The sequence below is a fragment of the Aureococcus anophagefferens genome, assembly GCF_000186865.1.
Source record: "Aureococcus anophagefferens unplaced genomic scaffold AURANscaffold_41, whole genome shotgun sequence".
Lineage (NCBI taxonomy): Eukaryota > Pelagophyceae > Pelagomonadales > Pelagomonadaceae > Aureococcus > Aureococcus anophagefferens.
Genome location: NW_008705598.1, coordinates 138077 through 147888, shown reverse-complemented (window position 1 = coordinate 147888; position 9812 = coordinate 138077). Strand labels below are relative to the sequence as shown.

Genomic DNA, 9812 nt, shown 5'->3' with positions numbered 1-9812 from the left:
CCGCCGCCGCCGCCGCGGAGCGCGCGGAGCGCGCCGCGCGCGCGGTCCGCGGCGGCCGCCGCGAAGGCGCGCCGCGCCTCCGGCGTCGCGCGCGCGGCGGCCGCGGCCGGCGCCGGCGCCGCGGCGGCCCGCGGCGCCGCGGCCGCGCGCGCGTCGTCGAGCGCGCGCCGCGCCTTGGCCGCCGCGAGCCGCGCGCGCCGCTCGCGCCGCTGGAGCTCCTCGGCGGCGTCGTCGTCGTCGGAGCCGAGGGACCAGGCGCGCTTCAGCCCGCCGCGCGGCTCCGCCGGAGACACGGTGCCGGCCATCGCGACGCCGCCCGCCCGGACGACGACGGCGACGGCGATGCGCGCGTCCGGCGACGGCTCGCGCGAACGCCCGCGCGGGGAGACCGGAGCGGCTTCCGGACGCGACGCGCGGACGGCGGCCTAGCTCGGCACGGCCATCACTTGCCCAGTCCTGGCCATCGTGTCTCCTCGTTGTGGCAGCGAAGCCGGGCTTTGCTCCGCCAGTGGCGCCGGCCGCGCCCCGGCGTGCGCGGCAGGGTGGTACATCTTACTACAGGGAAATGGCGTTCCCCAGCCGTCACACCCACGTCGCGCCCAAAACCAAGGGGCGTATCCAACGCCATCGATGGTGGCGCGCACCGCCACCACGGACTTGTACGCCGCGGCAGCCCCGCGGGGACGAGGCCCGCGCGGTGGAATTTGGTCGACGCCAGAACCACCTCCGATGAGGGCACCGACGGTCAGGCTTACGCCTAGGGGTCATGGAAGGCCACTCCGACCACCAGAACGGGCTGCCGTGCGTCGGAAGCGCGGCCTCGGAGGTCTCCGTCCCCGGCCCGCGCGTACGTGTTTGGTACTCAAGCCAGCGAAACGGCTAGCCATTCGTCCCAATCCGAGCGCTTGTTTTTGTCACGTATAGCCACCGGGCGTCCCTGGCCGCACACCAATCCCCGGTAGTTTAGACGGGGGGTGCGTCGGCCATCGGACGCCGTCGCCGGAGCAAAGCCCGGCTTGGCAGCGCGCCGCGCTTGCTCCAGCGACGAGAGATGGACTACGACGAGCAGCCCTCGGCGGCCGACTCGTTCCGCGCGGGCGTGCAGCAAAAGTTCCAGGTCTTCCTGGACCGGTCGACGGTGCACCTCGTGCCGCGATGGATCGGCTTCGCGCGGCCCCGGCGCGCCGGCGGCCGCCGCGCCGCGCCGGCGCGCGACGCGCCGCGGCGCCCGCGCAGGTCGTCGCCCTCGCCGTCTACGCCTGCCGCGTCTACGTCGTCAACGGCTGGTTCATCGCGCGCGCCGGCGCCGCGGCGCGCGGCGCGCGCGCGCGGCCGACGCCCGCCGCCGCAGGTCACGTACGGCCTGGGCATCTTCCTGCTCAACAACTTCATCGGGTTCCTGTCGCCGCAGGTCGACCCGGAGAGCGACGGGCCCCTGCTGCCCGTCTCCGGCGACGGCGACTTCAAGCCCTTCAGCCGGCGCGCGCGCGGCCCGCGCCCGGCTGCGCGGCGCGGCGCGGCCGCGACGCCGCGCGCGCGCAGGTGCCCGAGTTCAAGTTCTGGTACTCGTCGACGAAGGGCGTCGTCGTCGCCTTCTTCATGACGTTCTTCTCCGTCTTCGACGCGCGCGCGCCGCGCCCGGCCCCCCCCCCCCTTTGCCGCCGCCCCCCCTCGCGACGCGCGCGCGCCGCAGATCCCCGTCTTTTGGCCCATCCTCCTCATCTACTTCTTCGCGCTCTTCTTCCTCACGATGAAGCGGCAGATCAAGCACATGATCAAGCACAAGTACGTGCCCTGGTCCTGGGGCAAGAAGTCCTACCTCGACGGCGGCGGAACCGCGCGACCCGCGAAGGACGACAAGTGAGCGAGCGGCGTTGGGGGGGGGGCGGGCGGGCGCCGTCGTAACTTCGGGCCGCCTTGGACGCCGCGGCGGCGCCGCGGAACCGCGGACGCGGGCTCAGGTAGCCAGTTGGGGGAGGCCGGGCGACCACCAGGCATACACCAGCCCGGGCATACGCCAGCATAGCGGCCGCATAGGAGGCGCATGGCGGCCGCATAGCCGAGCCGAAACCGCCTGGAAATCGCCTGGAAATCGCCTGGAAATCGCCATTAACCGAGGCGTTAACCGCCGCCTTTGAAGTTCTCCCATGCACTGCAATGAGCTGAAGTTTCCCTCGATGACGACGACCTGTGGGCGAGAGTTTGTTTCCCGCCCGCCTCGACGTCCGCTCCCGGCAAGCGACTCCGGCCCACCGCCTGTTTCGGAGCGTCGCGCCGCTCGCCCGCGCCGTCGCACCATGTCCGGCTGGGCCGCGAAGCAGAAGAAGAAGGCGGCCTTCGCCGAGCAGCGCATGCTCGACGGCCTCGACGGCCCCGGGGAGCGCGCCGTCAACGACGCCAAGGACAGCGCCATGGGCAAGGGCGAGGAGAGCCTCTTCGGCAAGAAGCTGAGCAAGGAGGACGCGAAGAAGGAGAAGGAGGCGAAGAAGGCCGAGGCGAAGGCGAAGCGCGACGCGAAGAAGGCGGAGAAGGCCGCCGCCAAGGGCGAGTCGCTGCCGAAGAAGAAGAAGAAGGACGCGGCCGCGGAGCCCAAGGACGGCGCGCCCAAGGCCGACGAGTCCGAGGCCGACCGCCTCGCGCGCGAGGAGCACATCATCGCGACCTTTGCGCACCAGAAGGCGAGCCACGCGCACGCGCGCGACATCAACGTCCGCGACGTGACGATCTCGTTCCACGGCGCGAATTTGATCGAGAACACGGACTTCAGCCTCAACTACGGCAACCGCTACGGCTTCATCGGCCCCAACGGCAGCGGCAAGTCGACGATCATGAAGGCCATCGCGGCGAAGTGCCTGCCCATCCCCGAGTCCATCGACCTCTACTTCCTCGCCGAGGAGTACCCCGCGACGGACACGCCGGCGCTCCAGGCCGTCTTCGAGGTCGACGACGAGCGCAAGCAGCTCGAGGCCGAGGCCGAGCGCGTCAACGACGCCATCGGCGCCTGCGACGACGAGGACGAGCAGACCGCGCTCAGCGAGCGGTTGAACGGCCTCTACGAGCGCCTCGACGAGCTCGACGCGGCGACGGCCGAGGTCCGCGCGTCGACGATCCTCCACGGGCTGGGCTTCACGCCGAAGATGCAGACCATGGCGACGAAGGAGTTCAGCGGCGGCTGGCGCATGCGCGTCGCGCTCGCGCGCGCGCTCTTCCTCCAGCCGACGTGCCTCGTGCTCGACGAGCCGACGAACCACCTCGACATGGACGCGGTCTTCTGGCTCGAGGACTACCTCGCGTCCTGGACGAAGATCTTGCTCTTCGTGTCCCACAGCCAGGACTTCATGAACGGCGTCTGCACGCACTTGATTCGCCTCAACGAGCACACGAAGAAGCTCGACTACTACTCGGGCAACTACGACCAGTACGTCGCGGAGCGCAAGGTCCGCGACGACGAGCAGCAGCGCAAGTACGACGCGGAGCAGCGCGACATCGCCGAGATCAAGGACTTCATCGCGCGCTTCGGCCACGGCACCGTGAAGATGGTCCGCCAGGCGCAGTCGCGCGAGAAGCTTTTAGCGAAGAAGCTCGAGGAGGGCCTCACGGCCAAGCCGAGCCGCGACGCGGAGTGGGACTTCTCCTTCCCGGACCCGGGCGAGCTGCCGACGCCCGTGCTCATGATCCAGGACGTGTCCTTCGCCTACCCGGGATGCGAGCCCCTCTACCACAACCTCGACCTCGGCATCGACCTCGAGAGCCGCATCGCGCTCGTCGGGCCCAACGGCGCGGGCAAGACGACCTTCGTTAAATTGATGACCGGCGAGCTCCAGCCGACGGCGGGCGCCGTGCGGCCCCACAGCCACCTCCGCATGGCCAAGTTCACGCAGCACTTCGAGGACGTGTTAGACCTCGACCGCGACGCGCTGAGCTGGATCCACGAGCTCTACCCCAAGGAGTTCGGCAAGATCGAGCAGGCGCGGTCCTGGCTCGGCCGCTACGGCTGCACGAACGCGCAGCAGTCCATGGTCATGTCCCAGCTCAGCGACGGCCAGAAGGCGCGCATCGTCTTCGCGAAGCTCGCCATGGACAAGCCCCACCTCCTCATGCTCGACGAGCCCACGAACCACCTCGACATGGAGTCCATCGACTCCCTCGCGAAGATGATCAACAACTTCAAGGGCGGCCTCGTCCTCGTGTCCCACGACATGCGCCTCATCTCCCAGGTCGCGAAGGAGATCTGGATCTGCGACAAGAAGCAGGTGACGCGCTACGAGGGCGACATCCTCAAGTTCAAGCTCGCCGCGAAGAAGGAGCAGAAGAAGAAGCTGGCGCAGCACATGCACGGCTGATGAGCCCCCCGTAACCATAGCGACGTCAATCCCGCGCGCCCGGGCCGTACGCGGCCGCGAGCTCGCGGAGCGCGGGCGCGAGCGCCGCGCGGTCCGCGGCGGCGAGGCGGTCGACGTAGACGACGCCGTCGAGGTGGTCGTACTCGTGCTGGAAGACGCGCGCGTCCCAGCCGGCGTACGCGCGCGAGATCGCGCGGCCCTCGAGGTCGAGGCCCGCGACCTCGACCCACGCGTGGCGCGCGACGGGGCCGCCCATGCCGGGGAACGACAGGCAGCCCTCGTCGCCGACCTCGAGCTCCGCGGACGCCGCGACGATGCGCGGGTTCGCGAGCGCGACCTCGTCGCCCGTGCGCGCCGCGTCGCCCGACGGGTTGAAGACCATGAGCCGCGCGTTGACGCCGACCTGCGGCGCCGCGAGGCCGACGCCGCCCGCGGCGTACATGAGGTCGAACATGCGCGCCGCGAGCGGCGCCGCGGCCGCGAGGTCGCCGGGTGCGAGGTCGCCGTTGCGCGCGCGGAGCGCCGGGTGCGGGTACGCGACAATGCGCAGGCCGCCGACCTCGCCGGGGTCGCGCTCGCCGCCGGCCGCCGCGCCGACCCAGCGGGACAGCGCGCCGCCGAAGCGCCGGCGCCGCGGCGCCGCGAAACCCGCGGACCGCGACGCCAGCGCGACGACGGCGACGCGCGCCGGCCGGCGCAGCATGGCGCGGACGGAGGCGCCCGGCGCGCGGCGGCTGCGGAGCGCGAGCGGCGGCTGCGAGCCCGGCGGCTGCGAGCGCCACCTCCGTGGCGCGCACTTCCTGAAACGTTGAAGGCTCGTTGAAGCGTCGCTGAAGCGCCCTTATCTACGACGCCTAGGACGGCGGCGCCAGGGACGCGGCGACGCCCAGGGCGAGCGCGTTCCAGAGCGCGTGCATCGTCGCCGGGACGAGGGCGCTCCGCGTCTGCGCGTAGAGGTGGCCCCAGTACGCGCCGAGGAGCGCGAGGAACGCGGACGTCGGCGCGGCGCCGTGCCAGGCGCCGAAGCAGGCGGCGGCGCCGAGCACGGAGGGGACGTAGGCGAAGCCCGCGCGCCGGCAGGCCTCGAGGAGCCAGCACTGGAAGACCAGGGTCTCGCAGAGCGGCGCCGCGACCAAGCCGTCGAAGAGCGCCGGCGGCGGCGGGAGCCGCGCCGCGTCGAAGGCCAGGGCGCCCGGCGGCGCGCTCAGCGCCAGGGGCACGAGGACGGCCTGGAAGACGGGCACGCTCGCGCCGACGGCGACGGCGGGCCACGGCGTCGCGTCAGACACGCGCGCGACGGCGACGGTCCGCCCGCCGTCGAGCGCGTCGGCGACGGCCGCCGCGGGCAGGCCCCGCCGCAGGGGCACGAGGGGCCAGGCGCCGGCGCGGTCCTGGGCCAGGAGGAACGCGCCCGCGCCGGCCGCGCGCACCGCGGCGTCGGCGGCGCCGACGCCGGAAGGGGCGGCGCCGAGCGCCGCCGCGGCCGCGAGCGTCGCGAGGACGTGGCAGGCCGCGTAGGCCGTCGCGCCCGCGACGACGTCGCGGCCGTCCCAGGGCTCGGCCGCCGGCGCCGCGGGCCACTCGAAGGTCCAGGCCGCGCCGCCGGAGCCAAAGTCGATGGGCAGCGCCGCCGGCGGCTCGTCGCCGTCGTCGCCGCCGCCGTCGCTCCGCGGCGGCCGGAGCCTTCGGGCGGCCCGCGGCGGCGCGACGTAGGCGCCCGCGACCGACGCGAGGAGCGCGCCGACGACGAGGCCGCGCATCGGAACTCGACTTGTTGAAGGCAACGAGCGCTGCAACTTGCCGCCACGCACGTCCGCCATGTATTACTGCTGCGGCGGGTCCTCGCCGCCCTCCTCGTCCTCCTCCCGCAGCGGCGGGAGCGGCGGCGCGGCCGCGTCGGCCGCGTCGTCCGCGCCGTCCGCGTCGTCCTCGAGCTCGGCCTCGTCGGGCGGCCGCGCCGCGGCGAGCGCGTCGAGCGCGTCCGCGGCGTCGCGCGGCTCCCGCGCGGCCGCGGCCCGCGCGGCCTCGTCGAGGTTCGGCGCGTCGGCGAGCTTCGCGGCGACGGACCGGAGCAGGAGCGCGGCGGCGCCGAGCTGCGCCCTCGGCGCGGGCGGCGCGCCCGCGGACAGCGCGGCGCCGTAGGCGCGCGCGGCGCGCGCGAGCGCCGCGCGCGCGCCCTCGTCGCGGAGCGCGTCCGCCGCGTGGAGGTGCGCGCGGAGCGCCTTGGCGCGGCGCGCGCGCGCGCGGCCCGCGTCGCCGACGGCGTCGCCGTAGTCCGCGAGGAGCGTCCAGAGGCGGCCGCTGTCGGCGTCGCAGCGCGCGGGCGCCTCGGCGTCGAAACGCGCCGCGAGCGCCGCGAGCGCGCCGCGCCGCGCGCGCGCGTTGAAGGCCTCCGCGCCGCCGGCCGGCGCCGCGGCGCCGCCGGCCGGCGCCGCCGGGCCGCCGCCGCCGACGACGAGGTCGACGACGGCGGCGACGACGTCGACGTAGGCGCCCACGGGCCGGCGGCTCGCGGCCGCGAGGTCGAGGATGCGGTTCAGCGCGACGATGGCGCGCGCGCCGTCGCCGAGCGCGCAGTGCGTCCGCGCGAGGTTCTCCCAGAGGCGCCAGTCCTCGGGCCGCGTGCGCGCCTGGGCAGCAAAAGGGTGATTCAACGTCGCTTCAACGTGAGTGTTCCGCGCGCGCGCGTTTCGGAAACAGCACCCACGCTTCGAGAGCGCTCCGAGAGATGATCGCTCGTCCAAAAATCAGCCGAAACGAGCGGAAAACGACCGAGATAGGAGCCTTGAAGTTGGGAATTTCGCACCCTTTTGCTGCCCTGGTGCGCGCGGCGGCCTCGAGCGCGGACCGCGCGCCGGCGAAGTCGCGGCGCCGGAGCTTGCAGGCCGCGATGTTCGCCCAGGCGTCGCCGCAGTCCGGCTCCTGCGTCGCGCAGCGGCTGAACGCGCGCGTCGCCGCGTCGAGCTCGACGTCGCGTTCGTCGCCGTCGGCGGCGCGCTCCGCGAGCTTCATGCGCGCGCAGCCGAGGTTGAACCAGGACTCGGGCGCCTGGGGCCGCGCCGCGAGCGCCTTGTCGAACCAGGCCGCCGCGGCCGCCCAGTCGCCCGCCGCGGAGGCGCGGCGGCCGAGGCTCCGCGCGGGCCGCGGGTCCCGCTGCTTCGACGCCGCCCAGGCCCGCTCGTAGCACGCCGGGTCGTCGCGGAGGTCGCCGAGCGCGCAGAGGAGCCGCGGGTGGTCCGGGTGCGCCGCGAGCTCGCGGTCGAGGACGGCGAGCGCGCGCTCGCGCTTGCCAGACGCCGCGAAGCACTCGACGACGCGGTCCCACTCGTGGATCTTCGCGAAGTGCTCCGCGGCCGTCGCGAAGGCGCCGAGCGCCGCCATGGCGCCCCCGACCTCGCGGTCGAGCTCCCACGTCGACGGGTAGTCGACGGCGTGCGCGAACGCCGCGCGCGACTCCGCGGGCGCGTCGGCGCGCGTCGCCGCGTGCGAGTCGCGGAGCGCCTCGAGCTGGAGCGCCGCGCGGTCCGCGCTGTAGACGGACGCGGCCTCGAGCTTGCACCGCGCGAACAGCGCCGCGAGCTGGCCGAGCCAGGACCCCGGCGCGTCGACGACGGCGTCGACGTAGGGCCGCATCTCCTCCGTCGTGAGGCCGTCGGCCGGGTTCGAGTTGCGGACGTCGAGGCAGAGGGCCAGGAGCACGGCGGCTTTGAGGCCCGCGTCGAAGGCGCCGAGGCCGCCGGGCGCCGCGGCGGGCGCCGGCGGCGCCGCGGCGGCGCCGCCGCCGTCGAAGGCGATGCGCTCGAGGAGGATCGACTCGTCGCCGAGCCGCGGCGTCGCGACGGCCGCGACGGCCGCGCGCGCCGCGCCGCGCGGGCCCGCCGTCGCGAGCGCGAGCTGCGGCAGCGACGTCCGCTGGTACTTCGTGCGCTTGCCGAGGGCGCCGACGAGCTCGGCGCGCACGCCCGCGAAGTCCGCCGCGGCGGCGAAGGCGGCCTTGCCGCGGCCGGGCGCGTCGAGGTGGTGCGCCGCGAGGCCCGCCTCGAGCTCGAGTAAGGCGCGCGCGCGCGCGCCGCAGTCGCCGTCGGCGTCGCCGAGGCCCGCGAGCCAGGCGCGCGCGGCGTCGTGGGCCCCGCGCGCGGCGGCCTCGAGGTCCTCGAGCGCGCCGCCCGCGCCGCGGACGAGGCACCGGCCCCGGAGCGTCGCGCACCGGCCGCGCCACCAGTCCGCGGCCGACGGCGCGCCGGCCGCCGCGGCGGCCGCGAGGGCGCCCGCGGCCGCGAGGGCGCCGCCGGCGGCGACGTGGGGCGACGGCGCGTCGCCCGCGGCCGCGAGGAGCGCGCCGCCGTCCCAGCCGTCGAAGGACGCGGCCGCGCCGCCGGCCGCGGGGCCGCAGTAGTTCCGCGCGACGTAGCAGCCGAGGCACGCCGCGGCGGCGAGCGCGAGCTCGGCGCGCGCCGCGCGGGGGCCGAAGGCGTGGCCCCGCGCAAAGGCCTCGCAGCGCCGCGCGAGCGTCGCGCCGTCCGCCGGCGGCGACGCGAGCACGTGGCGCAGCGCGGGCGCGGCGACGACGGCCGCGCCGTCGCCGGCGAGGAGCAGGCGCGCCCAGGACGCGGCCCGGGCCAGGGCGGGGTCGCCGGCGGCGTCGAGGGCGTCGGCGCGCGCGAGGCCCGCGTCGCGCAGGCCCAATAATACGGCGACCTCGAGGCGCTCGAGCAGCGCCAGCGCATCGTCGCCGGCGTCGGTGCGCGGCGCCTCGTCCTCCGAGTCGCTCGCGACGTCCAGCGACCCGAGGCCACCGGCGAGGCCGAAGATGGCGCCCTCGTCGTCGCTCGACGCGTCGGAGAGGCCACCCATGCTTTATATCGCCTTTGGAATAGTGGCTGAAACCTCACGATGGAGCCTGCCGTGTCGCCGCGCGTCGCGGCGGTCGCCGGCCAGCTTAGTCCTCCACCTCCCGCTGCTCCTCAGCGTGCTTCGGCGCAGATGCCGACGAGCATGCAGACGGCGACGCGGCGCGAGGCGCCAAAATCGACGAATTGTGCTGATCACACGCCGGAACCGGTGGCACTTGGCCGCCTGCGGCGTTGGCCGCGGCGCCGCCGCGCACGCGATGGCGTCGCCGTCGTCCCCGTCCGCCGCGCCCGTCGACGAGCGCAACTTCGCCCCGATTGCAGTTTGGCGCGCATCTTCACCTTGAAGGGTACGAGAATCTGCAGAGCTTTACTCTGCACTCGGCGATCAGCAAGCGCTCTCGCCCATCTCGTAGCAGTCGTGGAAGCCGGCGTCTCGTGGCGCGCGCGCGGCCCCGCTCCCGCCTCCAGCCCGCCCCCCCGGGTCGCGGCGCCCCGGCCCCCGCGCGGCCGCGCGCGCGAACCCGCCCGGGCGCCGGCGCGCCGCCGGCGCGCGGGCGCATCGCCGGATCGCGGCGGCGCGCCGGTGCGGCGCTCGCCCGCCGGCCGGCTGCGCCCC

At 75.1% G+C, this 9812-nt stretch overlaps 5 protein-coding genes across 5 annotated transcripts in view; 3 read left to right on the top strand and 2 right to left on the bottom strand.

Annotated features, from left to right (window-relative positions):
- The window catches only part of AURANDRAFT_67537 (hypothetical protein), a gene marked incomplete at both ends in the record, with an annotated part of 1859 nt that extends 1395 nt beyond the window's left edge, over positions 1 to 464 (bottom strand). The window contains one exon of the mRNA XM_009043011.1: positions 447 to 464. Coding sequence (XP_009041259.1) covers positions 447 to 464 — 18 coding nt within the window. The remainder of the gene's footprint in view (positions 1 to 446) is intronic.
- A 587-nt stretch (positions 465 to 1051) lies between these two features.
- AURANDRAFT_70415 (hypothetical protein) lies at positions 1052 to 1864 on the top strand (the record flags this gene model as incomplete). Its single annotated transcript, XM_009043066.1, has 5 exons — positions 1052 to 1147; positions 1237 to 1293; positions 1352 to 1483; positions 1543 to 1614; positions 1694 to 1864. 5 exons carry the CDS (start codon positions 1052 to 1054, stop codon positions 1862 to 1864), a joined length of 528 nt encoding a protein of 175 aa, XP_009041314.1.
- Positions 1865 to 2411: 547 nt separating this feature from the next.
- On the top strand, positions 2412 to 4343 carry ABC (hypothetical protein; the record flags this gene model as incomplete). Its single annotated transcript, XM_009043067.1, has 1 exon — positions 2412 to 4343. One exon carries the CDS (start codon positions 2412 to 2414, stop codon positions 4341 to 4343), a length of 1932 nt encoding a protein of 643 aa, XP_009041315.1.
- A 25-nt stretch (positions 4344 to 4368) lies between these two features.
- AURANDRAFT_33186 (hypothetical protein) lies at positions 4369 to 5046 on the bottom strand (the record flags this gene model as incomplete). The annotated part of the gene is made up of 1 exon (XM_009043010.1): positions 4369 to 5046. The coding sequence occupies one exon, from the start codon at positions 5044 to 5046 to the stop codon at positions 4369 to 4371; it is 678 nt and encodes a 225-aa protein (XP_009041258.1).
- A 4537-nt stretch (positions 5047 to 9583) lies between these two features.
- Positions 9584 to 9812, top strand: part of AURANDRAFT_72618 (hypothetical protein) — a gene marked incomplete at both ends in the record, with an annotated part of 2980 nt that continues 2751 nt past the window's right edge. The window contains 2 exons of the mRNA XM_009043068.1: positions 9584 to 9616; positions 9735 to 9745. The remainder of the gene's footprint in view (positions 9617 to 9734; positions 9746 to 9812) is intronic.